This window comes from Vidua macroura, chromosome Z, assembly GCF_024509145.1.
Source record: "Vidua macroura isolate BioBank_ID:100142 chromosome Z, ASM2450914v1, whole genome shotgun sequence".
NCBI classification, from domain to species: domain Eukaryota; kingdom Metazoa; phylum Chordata; class Aves; order Passeriformes; family Viduidae; genus Vidua; species Vidua macroura.
In genome coordinates, this window is record NC_071611.1 from 36,898,852 (window position 1) to 36,921,477 (window position 22,626).

Genomic DNA, 22,626 nt, shown 5'->3' on the forward strand with positions numbered 1-22,626 from the left:
TATGAATAACAGGCATGTTTTCAGAACAGGAAAGTATAAAATGCAACTTTCAATAACGTTTGGCTTTTTGTTACCTTTGAGATGTACCTTGTTATTACATTCTACAGCATACATCAGACCTCATGACTTTTTGCTGTTGTCATTTCTACTCTTACTGATCTTTGGCTGTTTGGAAATTTGCTGTGCAGTGAGCTGTATTTACTTGTGAGTAAATATGCCAGTGACACTTCATAAATCCAGCCAGAAGTCTTTCCAGCAGCAATAATTAATCTTTGGTTCTTCTATGGAGATCTGTTGGATGGATGATTCTTAATCTACTTTATTGATGTGTTACTACTATTCTACAGTACAGATTTTAAAAATGGGATTAACCAGCCCATAGGTATATAGATCTCGCTGCTTTTCCTGTAAATAAGATGATATATTATTGTCAGTTAAATTTAATTATGGGCAAGATGTGTTTCTTTTTTAGTCACAATATTTGTGTGTGGATGATAAAAAGATTGACTTTGCTGAAAACTCATAGTGTAAGGAAACTTCAAGCTGTATTTTGTTCTAACATTTTTCACTTTTCATTTAGTTTTGGTTAAATATTTCTTATACATTGTAGCTTTTGGATTATTGTATTGATGGTATTTGCCATTTTTTCAGAGGCAAGAAAGGGCTCTATATGTTTTGAACAAGTACCATTATGAAGCAGTCCTTTCTGTCCCATAAGAGCTTGGTAACACTTGAGGCCTAGTGTGTGCATGTGTGTGTGTTTACATTCACTTACTTTTAGGAACTGAGCTGAGGAAGTCTCATTGCAGTAATTACAGTCTTTTCTTTGCTCTTATCTGCTGACGTTGAATAGAGAGAAAAATCCCGTGAGTAAAAGAAGAAGAGGGTGTAAATATTTTAAGCACATGCAGTAAACAATATGGTTTGCTTAGGCAGAAGTTGCTTCCTAAATACTGGCATTTATTGGTAATTTTATTCCATTAAGCACTGCTACTTAATGGCTTTTTGTCTTCCTCACTTTGGTATTTCTCCAACTAACAAGAGGGTTTCTGAGGAGGGAAAGGAGAAGGAGGCAAATTTCTGTGAATTCCCTGGGAACAAAATGCGATTGTGAGAAGTTGGCCAAGAGAGTTTGAAAAGAAACACGGAGGTCGTGATCATGGAATAGGTCAGATAGGCCAGAACAAGTAACCCATGGCTGCTGGTTGATACTGAATGGAGCCACATTTCATTTCATGAGTGCAGGACACTTGTAACCTATCTGTGTGTCTCAAGTTAATATTGGAAATTGCTGCCAGCAGGGCAGCTTCCCGACATTTTCAGAGCGGCAGCATTAGTGGTCTCACATGTGGTTTTAAAAGCTGTGGGATTGACTGCATATATCCCTGCATGTACTTGCTTCATTTCAGTTCCTTTCAGCTAGTCTTCTAGCCTTTCAGCTAGTCTTCAGCTAGGGTCTTCTTGAAACCCTGAGAACAGAAGCATTTATGAAACAGCTTCTGCTGCTCTTCTGCAAGGGCCGAGTTTACTACAAAGTACTACAGTTGCAAAATAGTGCTTTATTTTCCCCATCCTTCCTAAGAGAACACAAGTAACTATGATTATTGTTGTGACATGTATCAGAGGCTGGGAATAGGTCAAAACAAAACACCAGAACCCCTGTGACACCAAGGCCTCTGTCTTTTTAATATGCATTTCTGAACAACCCATAACATTAAACAACCCTAATATGACTACTCATACAGCTGACACACTGTAGCAGCAGAAAAGGTATTGAAACAATAGTGGAGGGTCCCTGCAGCTGGAAGTTGATGAATCTGAAAGCACAAAATGGATGAAATGTCCATGACATCAGATTTCACTAGGCAGAAACTTCTTGCAGGGGAAAAATATTAACTATGCAGTAAATCATTAATGAGAAGGTAGCTTACTCAGGACAACTACAAGGATTTCATGAGGTTATGTAGGGAGAGTATCAGAAGAGCCAAAGTCCGACTTAATTTAGCTAATGCCATAGAAGACAGTAAAAGGTGCTTCTATAAATACATCAATAACAAAAGAAGGACTAAGGAAGTTGTCCATCCTTCATTGGAGGCAGGGAGAAACATAGTGACAAAAGACATGGAAAAGGCTGAAGTACCTCATACCTTCTTTTCTTTAGTCTTTTATGGTAAGACGAATTGTTCCCCAGGTACTGAGCCCTCTGAGCTGGAAAACAAAGGACAGGGAGCAGAATAAAGCCTCCACACTTTGAGGGAACTGGTCACCGACCTGCCACACTACTTGGACGCACACACTTCTATGGGACCAGATGGGAGCCACCCCAAGGTACTGAGGGAACTGGTGAATGTGCTCACTGAGACTTTCCATTGTTCTCAAGCAGTCCTGGTTAACCTGGGAGGTACGAGATGACTGGAGATTTGTAGGTATGATGGCTGTCTACAGAAGGGCCAGAAGGAGGATCCAGAGAATTAATTGCAGGTCTGTCAGCCTGACCTCGGTGTTAGGGAAGGTCATGGAATAGATCATCCTGAGTGCCATCGTGCTGAGCATACAGGACAACCAGGGGATCAGGCAGATGGATTTAGGAAAGGCAGTTCCTGCTTAAGAACCTGATCTTCTTTCATGACAGGATGTCTAGCTTAGTGAATGCTGGAAAGACTGTGTATGTGGTCTTCCTGAACTTCAGTAAAGCTTTTGACATTATTTCCCACAATGTTCTTCTGGACAAACTAGCTGCTCATGGCTTGGATGGGGGGACACTTGGTTGGGTAAAGAACTGTGGGTGGCCAAGTCCAGGGAGTGGTGCTGAATGGATTTACATCCATCTGTGCCTGGTCACTGTAGAGTTCCTCAAGGCTCAGTATTGGGGCCAGCCCTGATTAATGTCTTTATTGATGATCTGGATGAGGGCATTGAGTACACCCTCAGTCATTTTGCAGGTGACACCAAGTTGGGTGGGAGTGTTGATCTGCTGGAGGGCAGGAAGGCTCTGCAGAGGATCTGGACAGGCTGCATCACTGGGCTGAGGCCAATGGTTTGAGGTTCGACTGGGCCAAGTGCTGAGTCCTGCCCTTGGGTCACAACAGCCCCAGGCAGTGCCACAGGCTGGGGCAGAGTGGCTGGAAAGCTGTGCAGTTCTGGAAAGACTGTGATGCTGGAGCGTGTCCACAAAAGAGCAACAAAACTGGTGTAGGGTCTGGAGCACAAGGCTTGTGATGAGCAGCTGAGGGAGCGGGGGGTATTTAGCCTGAAGAAAAGGAGGTTTAGGAAACACCTTACTATTCTCTACAGTTCTCTGAACGAGGCTGTACCCAGGTGGAGTCAGCCCCTTCTCCCAGCAACTGATAGTACAAGATGAAACAGCTTAATGTTTTTTCAGGGCAGGTTTAGATTGGCTATTAGGAACACTTTCCACACCAAAAAGTTTGTCAAGCATTGGACCAGATTTCTCCAGGGAAGTGGTGGAATCAGCATCCCTGGAGGTGTTTAGAAGATGTGTAGATATAGCACTTAGTACCCACCATCAAAGAGGACTGAGGACTGCTAATAGACTGGATTTGTGTAAATTCACAAGGGCAGAGAGAATACATCCAAAGGTGCAAAAGAAGCTGGCCGTTTCCTAAGGCAGCAGGCTCAAAGCCCAGTGTCCAGAAGTTAACAAGCAGCAGCCTCAGAGATGATACAGGACCTGACACTATTTAGCGTCCCCATTCTCTACAAACAATACAAACCAGGAAAATAAACTTTAGCTTTGTATATTCTTCAACTGGAAAATTCAAAATTAATTTTTAGATTGCTAAAGTAGTGCCATTAATTAACACTAAGAGAAGAAGAGAGTGATGTAATTTGTGCAGGAGGTGAAGTTTGGATACATAAATCTGTACCATTCTTTGGAAAAAAAAAAAATCTTTAAATTTTAGATTCAGCAGCCTGAGATTTTAATGCTCTAACTTGGAGTAGCCAAACCTAAAGGATTAAAACATTAAGAATTAAATAAAATTACAAAAAAATTCTAAGCTTTATCAAAGAAGATTATCTGAAAAGAAGAAATGAGGAAATCCATTCAAATTCAATAATAAATCTTCTAATATACAGTCTGTAGAGGTTAGTATAACCTAAAGCATTAGGAATATAATTTTATATGTTATTGGTAGCTTTTCTACAGAGCTTCAAAGTACATCTTTTGCACAGTTTTGGACACTTCAACCTCTTTAGTAAAAACATTTTTAACATAAAGGTAAATTTGCAGAGACCAGCCAGCTCTGTGTCTGCATAAGGGTTTTTTGATTTTATTTTTGCCTTTAGCTATTTGTAGTGCCAAACCTGGAAACAGAGGGCTCCATACCTCTAGATACTCAAGAGTTTTTCTTATACAAAATTATCATTTTTAATGATGGAAAGGAGACGTATCCCTGATTGCGTTCCTGAATGCCTGAGAGTGCTGTAGGTCTTCTCTGAGGAGCCCTACTGCTGCCTATTTGTCACTTTGCTTGGGTAGGAATGTCTTGCATAAGGCATGTTTTCATTTTCAATTGAAACACACTGTCTAGTTACTCTCTTAGTTTTCCTAATATATCTGTGGCACTGAATGCATTAAACTCAGTGGTTTGTTTCAAGATGTGCAGCATTGCAAGAAAAGTATTTTACCTATTAACTATAAAATGTGTGAAGGACTAAAATTGGGCTAAAATATGTATAAATAGAAAATATGCAGATTAAATATGCTTAATGACTGAGTTTCTCTCAGTAATAATATCAAGTTGTCTGATGTCTAGGACATGAGTAGGGCTACATCAGTATTTCAACAGAGGAGAAGGATGGGACTTGCAGTCAGTCCCTTCCAGAGACTTCTTGGAAATCTACTTTTCAATGGGACATTGGTTCAGTATGAGGATGTATTGGGTTTTTGCAGACACACATCTCGAAATTACACCTACAGTAATATACCAGCCTACTGCTTATCTCCCAACAAATGTGTGCCTGAAAGCCCTGCAGAGCCTTTGCAATACAAAATTATCACTATTGCAAAAGTCCCGCATCCAAAGAGGAGAAAGAGAGTGTATTGTGTTGGCTCTACTTCTTCCACATTTTGATGGCTTTTTCTATCAATTTTCTTCATGCTTATTTCTCTTCAGACTGCATGGAATGAATGTAGGAGCTCCGTATTGGTATTTTATTCATATTCTTAAATTTTCAGTGTGGGAAATGGCAGTTCTGTTTTCTGTATAATGAGAGCAGCTGAAGAAATTCTGCCTGTCTCAAAAATACAATCATATGTCAAAGGACTTCTGATCTATGGGTTAGTGGTGAGAACTGTTACTATGATATGGAACCATCATTTTCAAGTGAGACTAGTAGTATGTTGGCAGTAAAATTTAATTTTTGCATGCTATGCTGTGTGTTTTGGAAATGGTATGCAAAGGTAAATGGACAGCTTAATTGTCCCATTACACTGAAATAACATTCATCACTGTAAAGCAAATCCATTTCAATGAAGCATGTCACAGACTGTTTTGCATTGCTCCTGAGATGCAGCTTTTCAGTGTATCCATTTGAATTTTACTCTGTCATTCAAATCTGTTGCCAATGGTTATTTCAATTTATGGGAGAATAAAGGAATTAAATTTCCCCAACTTTATTTGCATGTGTTTCACGCAGCCCTATTTTATGATTATGGAAAATAAAAATATAAATATAGTTAGTGCACATATTTGTGTATATTAAATTTTAGGGAAGAGTTATTATTGCATTTTGCCAAGAAAAAAAAAGTCATTCAAAAACTTATACTCCACTCTTTCAGAAATCAGACTTTTTGATTTTGCTTTTCACTATGTGTTTGTGTGTGTGTTAGGAGATACCTGGTTAACATTCTTCAAAACCAGGCTATTTCTAGTATGGCTAAACCATACAACTAGGGTTTTTTATATATATTTTTAAAAATACATTTACTCTGTTGTGCATGTAGAGTGTGCTTAGTTTTGTTGTATTCTGCCAGTATTAACTTCTTGTTGTGTTGTTGCATTACCCACTCTTCTGAATGAAAAAACCTGTTAATGACTTCCCACTATTTTTTTTTTTTCTCAGAGTAAGATCTAATCTAGCTGTCCTAGTTGACAGTATAATTACAATAATTCTGTAAGTGGAACATATGTAAGGACATAAAGTCAGTGTAAAATAGAACAAGGAAGTATAGTTCAGAATACTTAGCTTTATCCATCTTTTTTTGATACAATCTTCATCCAGTCTTTTTCACTGGAAAAATGGAAAGTGAGATCTGGAAGAGTTGTGACTTTCATTTTAGAATCAACCACAAATATACCTGTCCTTTAAATACAGGACAGGACTGTTACCAAGGGGCAAAGACATCTATGTTTTTATGAAGTTAGAGTAGATTTATGCATCTGCATTTTTTAATATTGCCTTCTGATTGTTTTTCAAAAACAAACTTTTGAGCTAATACACACTTTCCCAAACCAACCAGGTGTAACCCCACAACTGATGAGATCATTAGGTATGGATCTGATGACCTCCTTCGCTGTGCTGTGCTGTTTGATGCTGACGCATCTGTACTGGCAGACAGTTTGATGCAGGGAGGGAAAGCTGTGTGACTGATGTGTGTTAGCAGTACTGTAGAGAGGGGCAGAGCACACATCTTTGAAGGGGCCTTCAGTTTATCCTTTTGATTGCATCATTTGCACAACTGATGGTTGTGATGGCAGTACCTTGTGTCCACTGCATTACCTTAGCTTCTGCTTTTCTCTGTGAAGCTTATACTGTTCCAGTTGCTCTGAGTTGTAGTGTCTGTCCTTGGCATGACACAATAATTTCCTTTGATAAGGACACCTTCCTACCTTTTTTCCTTTCATACCTGACACCTCATCTGTGTCTGTGGCCAGGAGAGACAATGCTGACATCTTTAAATTCTTTGCTCTCTCCTCCTAGGCATCTTGTTCACAGTCTTCAGGGAGATGCCTGAAAATTGAGGTTAAATGGGAAGCTTGAAGTTTAAACTAGAAGGGCTTGTTATCTTCTGTAAGACTTTTGGAAACAGCAGGTTCACTAACTTTAAGCATAGTATGAGGCATGTGTATTTTTTTATCTAATAGAAGGAAGGAAAAATTTCAGACTGAATGTTATTTGTTTAATACAGTATTAGGGCAGTTGGGAACATGGGCAAGGACTCTTAGGAGGGAAGTGGCTTGATTCCTTTCCAAGCAAGGGTACTTTTTTATCTTGCCTGTGCTTTGATACTCAGTTTTAAATGGAATTATTCAAGATGCATTTACCACTGACAAGTTTTCATTGTTTCTTGAACTCATAATTAGCATTTGCTCTACTGTACTGTTGCTGACCTGTTTGTCTCAAAAGATCATGTTATTTTAACTTAAGCAAACAGTTCAGGTGCATTTTTTCATACGATATTGGGAGCAGTTATAAAATTCAGTTACAGAAGAAAAGTCCTTCCCCCAGGGAATATAGAGGAAGGTTTTAAGGCACCAGCATGGATTCAAGACCTTACTAGTGTTAGAAGGCTCTTGAATTTTTCTCTTTTTTCTCATCTAGCTCTTCTTTTTATGTTTGTCTGCTTGGATTTTCTTATAAACTGTTTTCTGCTCGCTGTAGCACCTTTCCAGCTTGCTTGAAATACCATTTAGGCAAAATGTCACATTCCCTTGAAAAATATCTTGACTGTCTGGCCCACATTGGAGTACTCACAAGTTTCCATGGAACGCCAGGTTGTCTTGGGTGCCACATGTGACCAAACAAATACGAAAGTTCCTGTTTAGGAATTACTATTAGGCCAAGTTAATTCCTCAGGCTCTTTCATGTTGTATTTTGACCACTCAAATAATGTTCAGATATAAATGCACTAGATGAGAAAGTACATACTTTTCTCTCATATTTTCTTAAAGATGCCCCATTACCACAATAACAAAATAATTCATTTTGCAATAAGTAGGCATTATAAGAAATTTCACTAATAATGTGTCGGTTTATTAGGTCTGCACAAAGAAGCAGGAGAGCCGATGATCTCAGTTAAGAAAACCCAAAGTATCAGGTCCAAAATTTCCATGTCTTCCACTCTAGTATTATTTGGACTGAGACTTAGAAAAAACTGGTGATGAAAACACAATGGGAAAAGGAGAATTCCCAACTTGTATTGGAACAGAGAAGCTGCAAGAAATTGTCAGCTTGTGTCTGTTCTCTACCCAAGTCTCTATATAAATAATTGCCAACACTGGACCTCTCAGAAGTGCATGGCTAATTCAAAAATCTTTTATTCTTACTTCAAGGCCTGTCCGATGAAATGGGTTTTATAACAGCACTTCAAATTACCAATGCTCTGCCATGGCACTGTCTTTCCTTCTGAAAGGTTTCTTAAGCTAGCAGCACCACTGTAATTAACAACTGCCAAAAATCATCTTAAATAAATAAATAAATGGAGGGCACAGGGTAGGGCAAAAATGAGTGAAGTGTCTTTTTAAATTACTTTTTAGTCTTGAATATTTTAATTCAAATTTAGCATGCAGCTGTCTGCTTTTCTAGTATGGTGTGGGGGAAAATGGGAGAAAATGCAAGTTGTGGTAGTTTGGTAGGTGCACTGAGAACAATATAAGTGTCATGTGCTTTGGATATTCTTCAAAATAAAAACATGTAATTACTTGGCTAGTTGCATTTAATGCTGAATTGATTTGCTTTACTAGGCACTGCCCTATAGTGATGAATATATTTTCCTAAAGAGGAGGAGTAGATGAAGCAGTTTAAAATCCCTAAGTCCTTCTCTTCAGCTTGCATTTTCCTCTTTCTTCACACACAAAGGGATGATGTCTTTTCTCTCAGTTCTGTATGACAGCTTCTTCAGCAGTACATTTGTTGTTGACCTTCATCAGCACTTAGTTTCTTAGGAATTTACTTGTCACTGTAGGTCTTTTGTAGTTAATAGAATGAAAAGGCCTAGAAAGTGAGCTAATGGCATTGTCAGGATAGATGTATTGATAGCCTGATCCTCAATGCAAACATATTCTGAGTTACTGTGGAGATAATATGTAATCCTCAGCTACTCTGCATTATCTTGTCATGGAGTTTCTGGCAGGCAGGTTAGAGGTCACTCCAGTCTCTGTGAGAGCTGTGTTTTTCCAGGCAGGATGGAGAATGATCTGAGCAGTGCCAGGAAGTTAAGGACAGAGATAAATCCTTTTCAGATTTCTATTTGCAAAGAAATACTTAGTAGTAATGATAATTTATGTGATAAATATTAAATATTAGTCTGACTGAACAGTGCCAAAGGTCTTATTTATAGATTTAGGAAGATGCAATTTGTTCTTCACTGTGCCAACTGTAGGAAAATAGGAATATTTTTTTCTGTGTGTGTGTGTGTGCGTGTGTGTGTGTGTGTGTGTGTGAAGACTGCTGTTGTAGTTTGACACTGGCCAAATGCCAGGCATCCACGAGAGTCGCTAGTTCACCCTCCCCTGCCACAGCTGGGAAGGAGGGAAAAGGGAAAAAAAAAACCAAAGGCTTCATGAGTGAGACAAGGACCAGGAGAAATATTTCAAGGGCAAATCAGGCTCATCTTTAGTTGCAAAATTTATGAAATTTATGACTAACAGAATCAGGGGAGGATAATGAGAAGTAAAGTAAGCCCTTAAAACACCATTTCCCTTCAGCCCCTCCCTCCTTCCTTAGGACATTCCAGTGACATTTCCATCAGCAGGAAGGTGTACACTTTGCTTTTCAAGGGACAAAACCATTGGAACTAACTTCATTGTTCCTCAGTGTCAGTGCTTCCACTAAGCCAATGATACTACTCAGATTTCCATTACACGCCAGGGAAAGAGCCATGGCAGTGGCTCTCCTTATTCTACTCATCACTCTTCTCCTATTTGCATCATATAGAGCCGAGAATGAGACAGCTCTTTTCCCTCTGTTTGTGTTTGAATTCTGTGATTATGGAATAGGTGGGCTTTTGATGCAGGAAAAGTTGACTATCTTGTGCTGTCACTTGCAGCCACGATATTATATTTTTAAAAATAAAAGTAATAGAAGTAATAAAATTAATAATTATAACAACAACAACAATAATAATAATAATTTCCATTAAAAATTTCATTTTAGGGTAAGATGGTGAAAGGAATGGGGGGTGCAATGGACCTAGTATCCAGTGCGCAGACCAAAGTGGTTGTCACCATGGAGCACTCAGCCAAGGTAAGGCTCTGGCACCTCTTTCTAAATCAGTATTTTGTGCTGCACAAAAGACAAAAAAATAAACAGAAAAAAGGGACATACTCATTCTGCTACTTTGTGAGGATTTGACAGTTTTGCTGTTAGTTATTATTGTGATACAACTGGAGGCTAGGTTAATATGGCTCCTTTCCTCAAATAAGTGAATCATTCACCATGGGGAAAAAATATTAACTTCATGTTTAAAAGCTGCATATATTTTTTTAGCTACTTCATGCAAATTTAATCCGGGTAGCCATTGCCAAAACTATAGTAGATACTACTCTACTCTTTGCCTCAGAATAACTTGAAAAATGAGGTTTCCCATGGTTAAATTCTTGTTACGATGGAAAGATATTTACTTTTGAAGTTGCCAGTCAAATTGGTACTGACAGCTTAATAAAATATATTTTTTTGGCATTATGAGATGCAGACTGCCTTACACTTATGTGTAAGTGGTTAATCTAGAGACTTCTTTGTGAGGTCATTGATGTAGGTATATGCTCTAGATAGAATTCCCACTCAAAAGATCATAGGAAACTTTGCATTTGAAACATCTAACACAGGAGAAAAAACATACTGAAGGAGAAAAATTTCTATCCCAAATGTTTAACAATTTACTTTTTAAAAAATTGCTGTGTTTCTGTTATTCCAAATTTATTATATGTCTGCAACAAGAATTAATTTTGTATTTTCCAAAGTAATATCTCTTGTCAGAATTTGCATGGTAAACTATAGTAAATATGTAAATATGAGAGTAAATATATTAACAGCTGTGTGTTTTTTAAATGAGATTTGAAGAATTAATTTTCACTTGAAAATAAAAGCAAATATATATTGAAAAATATTGTAGTTTCACAGTTTGTACTAAACAGTGATCTCAAGAGGCACATTTTGAGTAACAAGGCTAAGTTTAACCTAATAGTTGTCATGTTCATATGCATAAGTAAGTAAATGAAAGTATTAAATGAATTCATCTTCATGGCTTGCGTCACTATCACGCAGCCTCCCAAAAACTGTAGTAACATAGGGACTTTTCCATTTGCTCAGACACACACTTTAGGTATTCGTGTGATCTGAATAAATATTTATGCTGTTTACTTACTGTGGAATTAGTTTAAGGCTTGGAGTCCACACACAATATAATCAAACCAGTTTTTCTCCTAAAGGTACTATTGCTAAAATATTTTTTCCAAAACAGTGTTTGGAAATTGTTTGCTGGGTTGATTTTTTTTTGTCTGTAGGAGTACTGAAAAAAGAAAAGAAGGAAAACAGAGATAGGTTCACTGTTATGAGCAGGTCAGGCATAGAATTATTTATTTTGGTGTATGTATACCTACTTTGTCCACTTTTGTGCATGTTGTGCATGATGAACACTTCTGCAGTTACAGGTTTTCATAAATAATTTCTTTTGCTTTTATGCAAAGGCAGTGGCAAATTAACAACATGCAATATTTTTATTTTATTCTTATTTTAGTATGGCACTTTTTCCTCTTACCTAGCCTCTTTCTGGGGTGTTCATGTCGATGCTTCTTGTTTGCTCAAATGTGAAGATTATGTCCTATAGAAATCTAGTGTTTAGAGAGCAAAACTGCTATTAGAGTTTTCAGGTGCTCTTTTTTTTTTTTTTTTTTTTTTTTTTAATAGTCAAATAAATATAGCACCCATGAGGCCAGTTCTGAAAGTCAGAAGCCTTTTGTTGGGGGTGACTCCATCTTCCAGAGCTGATTTTCTACTCATGGCTTTTCAATTCTTTACACCCAGTATTTTATGAAAACTTAATGCATATGAATGTCTGCATCAGAGGAGCAATCCTGCATCCTGCTCGAAGCCCAGTGTGCTACTGAGTGAAAGAACAATTTGCATGTACTGAGACAGTCTCTAGTGTCTGCTGGCTCTTTAGTAAAGGGACGTTTCTCTTATCTTGTTCTCCAAATAAATAAGAACTCTACTATCAGATATGTAAAATTCCTGTAAATCAATAGCAGTCAAGATTTGATGAATGGAAATACAGTGGAAGACATGGGGTGTGGGCAGTGCCTTCAGTGGACATGTTCAAGAGGTGCTGCAAGAAGCAGTTCTTGTGCTAGTTTTGTTTGATTTATGATCCTTTTCAAGTTTGGTTGTTCGTTTTCTTTTAATAGTAGTGATGACTTTTTAAACATTCAAGTAAGTTTTTAAAGAGTTTAATAGCCCTTCTCCTTTCAGTACACATGTTACAGTTTTTAAACATAGAAATAGGCTGAGTCCTTGCAGCACAGGCAGAATATAATTTACACTAAATTATGACTGTGGAACTAGTAACTGTCTTACCACTCATATAAATACTCAAGGAATTTTACTCTTTTAGAACTCTGATATTCAGTATGTTACAAATACAAACAAATAAGCTTAGTCCCAAGTTAGTTACATTTTAAAATACTTAAGTTTTTACATATAATGAAAACCAAAAGGTACAGAAGATAGATGAGACAACATGAAATCAGCATTGTAGAAGAATCATCAGCTTAAGAACTCCTGTTGAGGAAAGGTAACAGACAAGTACACAAAATGATGAGGGAATGGAGTAGTTGGATGCAGAATTACCACTGCCTCATAAACAAAGTAGGGATAACTGACTGAAATGAGATGAAACAAGAAGAAACACTTTCCACAGCCCCCTAATAAAGTTGTGGATGACAGCAGAATGATGCAAAAATCTCAAGGAATTAAGTCTATATAGAAGGGACTAAAAGCTATTTTATGAGGTTGAGTTCATCAATGACAATTAAACACCACTGCCTGGAAACAGTCTCTGCCTCAGAAAATCTGTGCATTACAGCATTATCAGGAACCAAGAGGGCATATTTGCAGAAGGGTATTTCAATTTTTGCTCTATATACTTAGGCCACTGAGAGACACTTGGCAAATGGACCTTATGTCAAATTCATTAGTTTTTCTTAATGTATTTTTTTCTAAATTACATACATGAAGAAAAGAATAATATAATATAATATAATATAATATAATATAATATAATATAATATAATATAATATAATATAATATAATATAATATAATATAATATAATATAATATAATATAATATAATATAATATAATATAATATGATATAATATAATATAATATAATATAATACAATACAATAATATAATATATAATATAATATAATATAATATAATATAATATAATATAATATAATATAATATAATATAATATAATATAATATAATATATAATCTTGTTATTTAATGTCTAAACAGTCCCTGTGCATTTGTGTCTAATTTGCTAAATGCTGCCTGAGAGAATTAGAAGTCCTTAGCCCCATACCATCATTGACATGTTTTGCAAAACACAGTAATGTAAGGACTGGTAATTGTTCCATGTTGTGAAATGAGTTGCCTACACTGTTCAGAAAAACAGAATGGAGACTGGTTTTAAGCACTTGATTTGGGCATGACTGAAACATGGAACACTGAATTGAAAATCCTTTCTGTGAAAAGCTCTGATTGTAATGTGTTGTGGAAGATGAAGGACATTTTTGTTCTTCAACAACAGAATTTTTTATTTAACGCAGACTGGGACACCTAAGGTTTTTTGTATCTTTATGTATCTTTATGTGTCTTTTCCTTTATCTGAACAAATCCTGAATAAATCTGAGTAAATTCAATGGTAAAAATCATGCGGTTCCATTTAAATTGCTTTTCTTACAGTGCCCTGATGGATGTCTTCCAAAGGTCACAGAATCATTTAGGTTGAAAAAGGCCTCTAAGATTATTGAGTCTAACCTTTGAAAATTTCAGGAGATGCATTTCATCTTTAAAGCTAGCTGGTGATACAATAATCTTCAGCTCAAGTGTTAAGAAGCTCAAATGTATCAGTTCTCAGGGTCACAGGAGTCATTCAGGCTGTCACGTCTGTAAGTCCATGCCTTTCAACCTTCAATTAGGTAACACAAAGAGACACTTCATTTCACGTGGCTGAAAAGTGTATCTGATATGTTACTGAAAGTATTACAAATAGCACAGATTCATCTTGGCTCTTAAGCAAATTGCGCAGGGACGTTCTCAAGATGGACAGGATATAAAAGTAGATAATTGAAAGTAGATAGAATAAAGAAATAGTTCCTCACAGAGGAAGATAAATTCAAAAGCACATGGATTGATCATTGTGTTATCACTCAGGAGTCAAACTGGCTGTGAGATGGCCCTTAATTAAGCCTTAAGGTAAACTGATGATTCTAAATGGTTCAATGAGATGTGTTATACTCTGAGAGTTTTGAAATGCATAACTGAAAATTGATAATTAGACAAAACATTAAAAACATGGCATAATGAGAGAAGTGTGCACTTTATGCTACCTCTGTAAAACACTTACAAATACTGACCAAAAAAGTCACTTACAAATACTGACCAAAATGATCCATCTACCTTATATCCATTCATAGCTCTTGCAGCCTACATTGACTTAGTATGATCTAGAGACATTTTTTTAACTATTATTTTTTAAAATGAAGAAGAAGAAAGGAAAAAAAAAAAAAAAGACAAGGACTTTCCCAGCGACAATATGGATAAATAAACTGGATTTACTGTTTTGAGAGCATGATTGTGCACTTGAACTCTGAAATTCCTCTGTGTATGGCTGATCCTCCATATACCATTTGTGATAAAGGATAAGACAGGGAAACATGTTGCCCATATTGTTGTTCCCTAATTTTTGTCCTCCCATCAGTGAGGTTCCATATATCTCTTGTCTTTACATTGTAGCAGGAAGGGCACATTATTAAACAGCAGTGTGCAGGACTTCTAAACTCAGTGGTACAGTAAGATTCTTACTAGTCAGCCATTGAAGAGGATTTGAAGAGTGTTCTGAGCACAATGAATATTTAAATAACACTGAATGGCTACAGCTGTGATTTTCATTAACATATTTGAGTTTTTTAAAAACTGGTATTTGTATATTGTTAAACATAGGGAAATGTCCATAAAATCCTGGAAAAATGCAGTTTACCACTTACTGGGAAACAATGTGTTGACCGCATCATTACAGAAAAGGTAAAGTACTTTTCTTGACCCCTTGTTAATAATTTCCTCCTCTATCCCTAATAACCATAGCAAAGCTTAGCAAAAATGAAGAATATATTCAGTATCTATTGCCACTGAAGGGAAAAGATGGCCTTGGAGTTCAGGTCCAGAGGTCTTGGGGCTCATATTTTTCCTTTTAAAATTTTGACATCTAGCATATTGAACTGTGCCCTTAGATGCCTTCAGAACAAAGATGCCACATATAACAGGCATGGAAAGTGTGTATCTCCTTGTTTTCTCCAAAGTATTTCTGAAAGTTTGATGTGGCATGCCAGTTTTCTAATATGGCTGTAATTACAGCTTGGGAGGCAAAGGTGCATTATTGTTTGCTTTTGTTAGGGTTTTTTTGGTTTGTTTTTGTTTTTGTCCTTTTGTTTTTTTGGGGCTTTTTGCCCAGCAGAGTACACATAGGTTGGACAATTGGCATCTTCTTTCATGTAAACTACATACTGTTTCAGAGAAACCTGTGGCTGTAGCAGAGCTTTAGTTCTTTTGTCCTTACTTGATTCCATTTGTGAAGCAATTTATTCTCCAGTGGAAGTACATATGAGCATATCATACTGCTGCTGCTCAAAGTAGATTAGTGGATCTTTTCAGCAAAGGATAAGTGACTTAAGGTTTTTTGCTGTAATCATACTCCTTTTATTTTTGGTGTTTACATTTTTAAGGACTTAGAGTAATCCCTCTGTGAGCCATCTTATCATGCAAAGTAGAATGCCTCAAAGGTGATGATGAAGAATTTGATTTCTCATGGTGGGATATTGCTACATCTAAAGGCTTTTTCTTCACGAAGTAAGGGAAAATATATTAAAATATAGACTTTTTTTTTTTTTTTTTTAATTTAGCCTTCTACCAACTGGCCACATTCAAATGTAAGGTACAAAGAAAATGAGAGGGAACAAGGACTAATAGAAAATAAACAAATAGAAATGTCTCTAATATTTGTCAATTACCAGATCTCATGGCTCTATTAGGAAATTATACAAATGTGGAACAACATTTGGATAGTGTTGCAAATTCTGTTTCCACACTAGCATCCTGGAGTGTTCCCTATGCCCAGCTTCTCTTTTAAGACTTAAAGAAGCTGTCCTTTTCCTGTCCCATAAAAAGCAGTTTAATGTGCCAAGAGGACAACTAGGCTTCAGAACACTTCTGTGACAAGCTTAGGACTTCACTTTCATTTCAAGTTCAAGCTTTGCTGGTCTTTTGCTACTAAACTTTTATTTTTAAGCAAAATTACTTTGGACCTTATGGTTTCCCTGGCAACTAAATTGCAACCTGTGTATCTCCCTCTGGCAGGCACTATTAAAGTGCACATTATTTTACAGGTATTTTTATTTGATGCACTTGTAAGTCTCAGAGGTGGAGTGCATATCTTATGAAGACATCAGACAGAACAGCCTTTGCCTCTTCCTCTCAGGCTTTCTTTTAAAAATACTGCAGGGAATCTTGTCTTTCACTGCTAGCTTCTAAAAATTCTAGCATTTGCATTGGGTGTGCAATAGCTGTTGGAGAAACTTATAGTCAGCCAAAGATGATCTCTCTACTGGCCATGAAATGACATAAAAGAATGGAGAGACATTCTCTTCCCCTGTTTCTTTTATGGTCTCTTGGTGGCCATTGTCTTGCAGCAAAGACCATCTCAGCCCTTTCCTTTGAACCTTCAGTTCGCACCAGATTGGAGCAGCAGGTATGGTCCACATTTCCTGCAGTGATGAACAGTTGCACTTTTACCCCACAAAATTAACACATACTAGATTCTAGATATTCTAACACATTCGAGATTCTCTTTCTCAGTACAAATAAATGTAGCAGAAACCTGTATTAGTCAGTCATGAAAGTGAAAAGTGGCATCTTGTGTTACTGAAGGAATGCTATCTACTTCAGCACCACTATTTTGTAAATGTTACTGCATTTACATCCTCATTTTCTCTTTTAATAATAAAAAAATAATTATGTGCTTTTTGAACTTAATAGGCAGTGTTTGATGTGGACAAGAAGAAGGGATTGACCCTCATAGAAATCTGGGAAGGACTGACAGTAGATGATATCAAGAAAAGCACTGGCTGTGACTTCGCAGTAAGTAATTTTACAAACCTGTACAGTTTGGAGTCAGAATAAATATTCTCCACAAATACTTACCGCATGAAGGCTTGTAGTTGAAGTAAGTTTCATCTTTATAGGCGAGAACTGAATAGATTATATGTGGGATTTACAATGAAAGATAATTTGGAGCTAATATAGTGTGATGATGTCGGAAGCATCAGAAGCTAGGAAAACCAGGACAGATGGAGAAATAACTTAGAGAAAAAAGACAAGTGGAAAGGAAACTTCTATGCTTTGAAGATGGGAGCTGATTCATCTCTAAGAGATGGGTAAATATTTATTTTTTCACTGGATAAGCTAGTTTACCTGCTAAATTTCCATGCTATCTTTAGGTGGAGTTGTTAGTCTTCTTGACAGGAGTGACTACATTTGTGCCCTCTGTGTTAGTAGTGCCAGTCAATGAACTGCTCTAAGACTGCCTTGTACAAATTGAACTTATGCTCTGCATTAATCCAGAAAGCCCCTGCCTTTTGACATTCACATTCATTCTGAAGTCTCACTTAATGCAAACACAAAACTGCATAATTAATGGAAAGCTGTACCCCTCTAGAGTGTAACTGGATGCATGTGTCGTTGATAATATAGTTTCTTCTTGGCCTGTCCCTACATCAACACTTCAAAATCTTTTCTTCTGTGTTGTGAAGTCTTTTGGGGTAGTTCAACCCTCCTTTGGCAAGGGCAGCAAGTATGACAGTGTAAAAATTGTGCTGTAAAAATAGTTCAGCTATATTTAGTAATGAAGTAAACTACTCCTTTTTGCAGTGTTTCATTGCATGGCTATGGCACCTAATTGACAGACTGCAGAGCATATAGTATGTGCAAGGGTTTTTTATTATGGCTTTGAGCATATTCTTGGTAGTAAGGAAACTTCCTGAGGCATGAACCTGTGAAATTTCATTTATTTTCTGTGTCTATAAGACAGTATTTCTGATAACTAAATATGATTATGTATGTTTCTCCTTAGATATTTTAAATAAAGATCTGTTAACTGCTGAAAGTACCTTTAATTATCTGAGAAAAAGATGCTGGATTAAAGACTAGTAGCCTGCAACTGCAAAGTGCAGGAAGCTGCCACAGAATCACTTCGCTGAACCTAACTTTGTTGAGTTAGTAACATTCCATGTAATATTTTAGGGAAGTCATTATTATTTTTTAATTTAAAATGGAAGCAACCTTCCATATACAGCAGTTCTGTGTGGAGATGAAATGATTCATTCAGCTTCTGACTTTGAGCTAGTGAAAAATTACCAATTTTTTTGAACTTTGATAATGTCAGGACTTCTTTTTCTTGGGCTGATCTGTCTGTCAAGCAGCTAGTATCCAGAAGTAAAACATAAAAATTATCTTTATAGGTTTGTATCTATTGCAGTCAGTCACCTTGTTTTGTTCTTTTGGATTTAATTTGGGGAGTAACTTCATGATGAATTTGAAGGTGCAATGTTTAGTAAGCATTTAAATAGATGTAAGCTACAGCAAAGGACTTCTATTTTCAGAAGACACTGAAAACACTCCTTACTTGTTCCAGAACTGCTTGTTTGAAAGGACCTGGAGTTTTTTTGGTTGAGATAACCAAGAGATACCTATTCAATTAAGTGGTGTTTCCCAAAGTAAAGGCCAACTGCCTATGCTCAAGGCAGTGAAAGCAGAAGCAAACAAAAAAACCAGAGAAGGAAGTGATAAGGTTAAAATGGTGGGCCATGAGATCAAGCTTTGCAGCAGGTATGACAGGGCAAGGCAATTAGGTCCAAAGAAAAGATTAACACTACCTACTGTTCCTTGGTGCTTTCCTGGAAATGTTACAAAGGAGTGATATAAACTTCAACTCCTTAGTGTAGCCTGAAGTTAGGAGTTGATGAGAGGTATTGGAACAATTCACTGTCTGGCTCCCTGGGATATGTGTTTCTAAGATCAGGAAGGGACCCTTCACGGCATCGTTTCCTAGTTCTCCAGAAAGCAAATTCCAGCACAGTCTGCTTTGTTTGGCTGCCACAGTCACGCATGAAATCACAAGCTGTGGGCATGAAAAATGTAGTTGCTTCTTGGTTTAGGCATTCACATGTACTTAGTTTGAAAGCAGTGGCTTGCATAAATGCTTGCAAAGCAATGCTTGTTGGCAAAGTGTGTACCTCTGCCAGAGCATGTGCAGGTGTTGGTGTTATGTACTTATGGCTCCTTACAGAAGTGCCCACAGTCCCTACAGCACTGCAGATTGAAAGCATGACATGAACCTCAATTATTTGTTTATTAAACCGCTGCCATGGAAGCTTACTAGCGCTTTCTTTCTTTTTTCCCCTGGCATCCTGTAAAAAATGTTTCCAGGCTATAGTGTCTCAGTCCTGCTGTCATTGAAATCCTTACCAAGTCTTCTGTGGAAATCTTTGACAGCAAGAGACTGGGTTGCTGTTGTGTAATATTGGACCCTTGATGGCCTGAATTACATATATAGCAAACAACTACAGGTTCTTTGCTTAGTTTTGAATTTCATAAAATAGGAATTTGAGCATAGTGGTAGACAGTTATTCAGACTGCAGCATCCTTGGTCCTTTTTTTTTCACATTTCAAAACTCTGCCTCAGGCTTTCTTGCAAGAGTAACAGTTGTGCTTGTGATTATTTATGTTCACTGAATGAGGCATCTTGAGTTTATTTATATCGGTAACAGGAGCTTTAGTGATATTGTATTACCACAGTAAAAGCAGGATCATATATTTTCCTTTTTGAAACAGAACTAATCAGGGAAAAGTGAGGAGTCACCCCTTTTTCTAGTAGCATTTTTTTTCCAGTAGATGCAGTAGATCTGAACTAAAACAAATGTCTCTCTGAGTTCACTAGAAATGAGATTTTGAGATGACTATATCTTTATATGTAACTGCCTCACCCCATGTAGACTGCTCATGTTTGGACAGGAGAACTTCATAGTCTATATGGCCATATTTGAGACACATTTGACTATACAGTTCCATTTCACAGCCTGCTTACTTACTTGGAAAAACATCTCCTAAAGAACATTTGCAAAACAAAATGTCAAAGGAAACATGATTTAGAGTCAACAATCTTCATTATAGACTGGCATAATTTAAAAAATAAACAATTCGCCCTCAATTTTTCTATGAAGACAAAATGTTGGCTTATCTTACATGCTTAAATAAGATTTGCTGTAGCCTAGCATGTAGTTCACCTTGGCAGGCAATCTGTTTGGGCTTGTACTGCCTTTTACCATTGATGAGACCATGACAAAACATACTTTTGCAGATGTATTTAATTATAAAAATAATCAGGAAAAGTCACAAATCCCCATCACAACTTTTTTTTTTTCCCCTTAAAGTTTGTTCTTTCAAAATGTTCAAAGATAACATGGTGTATAGAAAAAACATCTGCCAAGGCTAGCATGTGTTTAAAAAGGAATTGTCTGTCCAAGTTCAACCACTGAGTTCAAAATTATAGAGGATATAGATTTTATTTTCTGGAAGTACATTTACCCTTGAGGAACATTTTCTTTTGAGGCTGTTGCAAGATTGAGTTGATTATTACATGGGTGTTGCAGGGTTTTTTTTCCTTAATCAATCACCTCTGCTGCAAAAACCATTAAGAAGAGATTTTTGTATCATATATATATGCATATATATATGTGATGTTAGAATTGTGGTTTGCATTTCTCTGAAATGAAAAAATAGGTGTTAATAAGAGATAAGCAACTTTTATTAATTTAACATATACATGCTTTTTTTCTGCTTTTTTTTTCTTTTTTTTTTTTGAAGGGCTCATTTTAAATTTTTGAACACTAACTTGCTGTTGCTTCCTTGTTAGGGCCAATGGAACTTAACAGGATTCAGCCTTATTCAGAATCAGAACCTGAAGGAATGCTCACTTCATAGAAATTCAATGAAATAAGCACAGGGCTGTTTGTGTAGCTGAATAGGGAGGGTACTTTGGGGTTGGAAATCAGAGATTCAACAGGCTTGGACTGCAACAAGCCGCAGAGCCCATGTGTCTTCTTACCAGTTGAGAGGCCATGTATTGGACTGCACAGGCAAGCTCCTCCCAGAACACCTACCTGTCCAACATTAGCAAAGTATTTGAAGCTTCCAAGATCAGGTGTTCTTCCTGTGAGTGAAATAATACTAAGACTGTGTTGCTTAGGAGGTACCGTAGAAAGTAGCAATTCTGAAGTTGTGCAGTGTGAATACGGTCTGTATTAAGCCCCTTCAGCCTTTACTAAATGCCTTGCTCTTAGCACAGAGTGATACTGGATTGACTGTCTCTAGTGGACTCAGAGTCCTGAAATGCTTTCTACATTTCAGACTTGACTGCTCCTTGTTTCCAAGCACAAACCATCCATTTTGTCACACTGGCATTTTTCTGCTTATTTAATCACATTTTAGTTACAGCAAAAGTTGCATTTGGGTCCAGTTCTGAGTGGTGCTATCTCTCACCACCTTCCTTATCCTGAGAAGACATTGTGGCACATCAGACTCACAGGCATCAGACCCATCTGAAGTGGATAGCAGTACACACAAATGACAGCTGTTAGCGTCAGATGTGCAGACACCACATTTAATGTAATATCCCCATCAAATGTAAAACACTTGATGTTTTGATGGTTCAGAAATCAACATCAGAAAAAATAGAAATCTCTCCAGTAACTGCCTTTGTTGTTGCTTGCAGAATACAGATTTTAGTGCTTCTATCTTCATCCTCCAGTGTTTAGCTTTATTTCAATGGAACCATCCCTGTCTGTGGCACAAATAGGCCCAAATAAAGTAAGGCACATAGTAACTTGGACTCTGAAATGTTGAAACATTTCTGGAACTAATCCAGGAATGCTGATGCATTTTACCTATTACATCTATTTATTATCCTACTTCACACACAACTTTGAAAAAATCAATGAATTGTTGCTACCCACTGAAAACGTTTCATTAGCATTTGATACAGTAAACACATTCTTCATGAACTAAGTTTTCTTCAGTGGCTAGTCTCATAAGTTTATAAATGATGATACATAGTGGCTGGAGGAAAGATCACATAGAAACCTAAGTAGTACAGAAAATACAGCCCTGTACCTCTAAAAGAAAGAGGCATTAATGCTTGAAAAGGCACTTATATATTATTCTTTCATTTGTTAGTTTCTTGAATACTGTTAACTGAAAAAGATGGGTTAAGGAGGCAGGAGGATGCAGTAGGTGATGCTTCCATGGGGCACATTAATCAGCTAAGA

At 37.0% G+C, this 22,626-nt stretch overlaps 1 protein-coding gene across 1 annotated transcript in view; it reads left to right on the top strand.

The window, feature by feature from the left end:
• The window catches only part of OXCT1 (3-oxoacid CoA-transferase 1), an 80,553-nt gene that overhangs the window by 53,250 nt on the left and 4,677 nt on the right, over positions 1-22,626 (top strand). Inside the window, exons 14-16 of the mRNA XM_054003286.1 lie at positions 10,120-10,209; positions 15,194-15,274; positions 17,282-17,383. Of these exons, the coding sequence (XP_053859261.1) occupies positions 10,120-10,209; positions 15,194-15,274; positions 17,282-17,383 (273 nt within the window). The remainder of the gene's footprint in view (positions 1-10,119; positions 10,210-15,193; positions 15,275-17,281; positions 17,384-22,626) is intronic.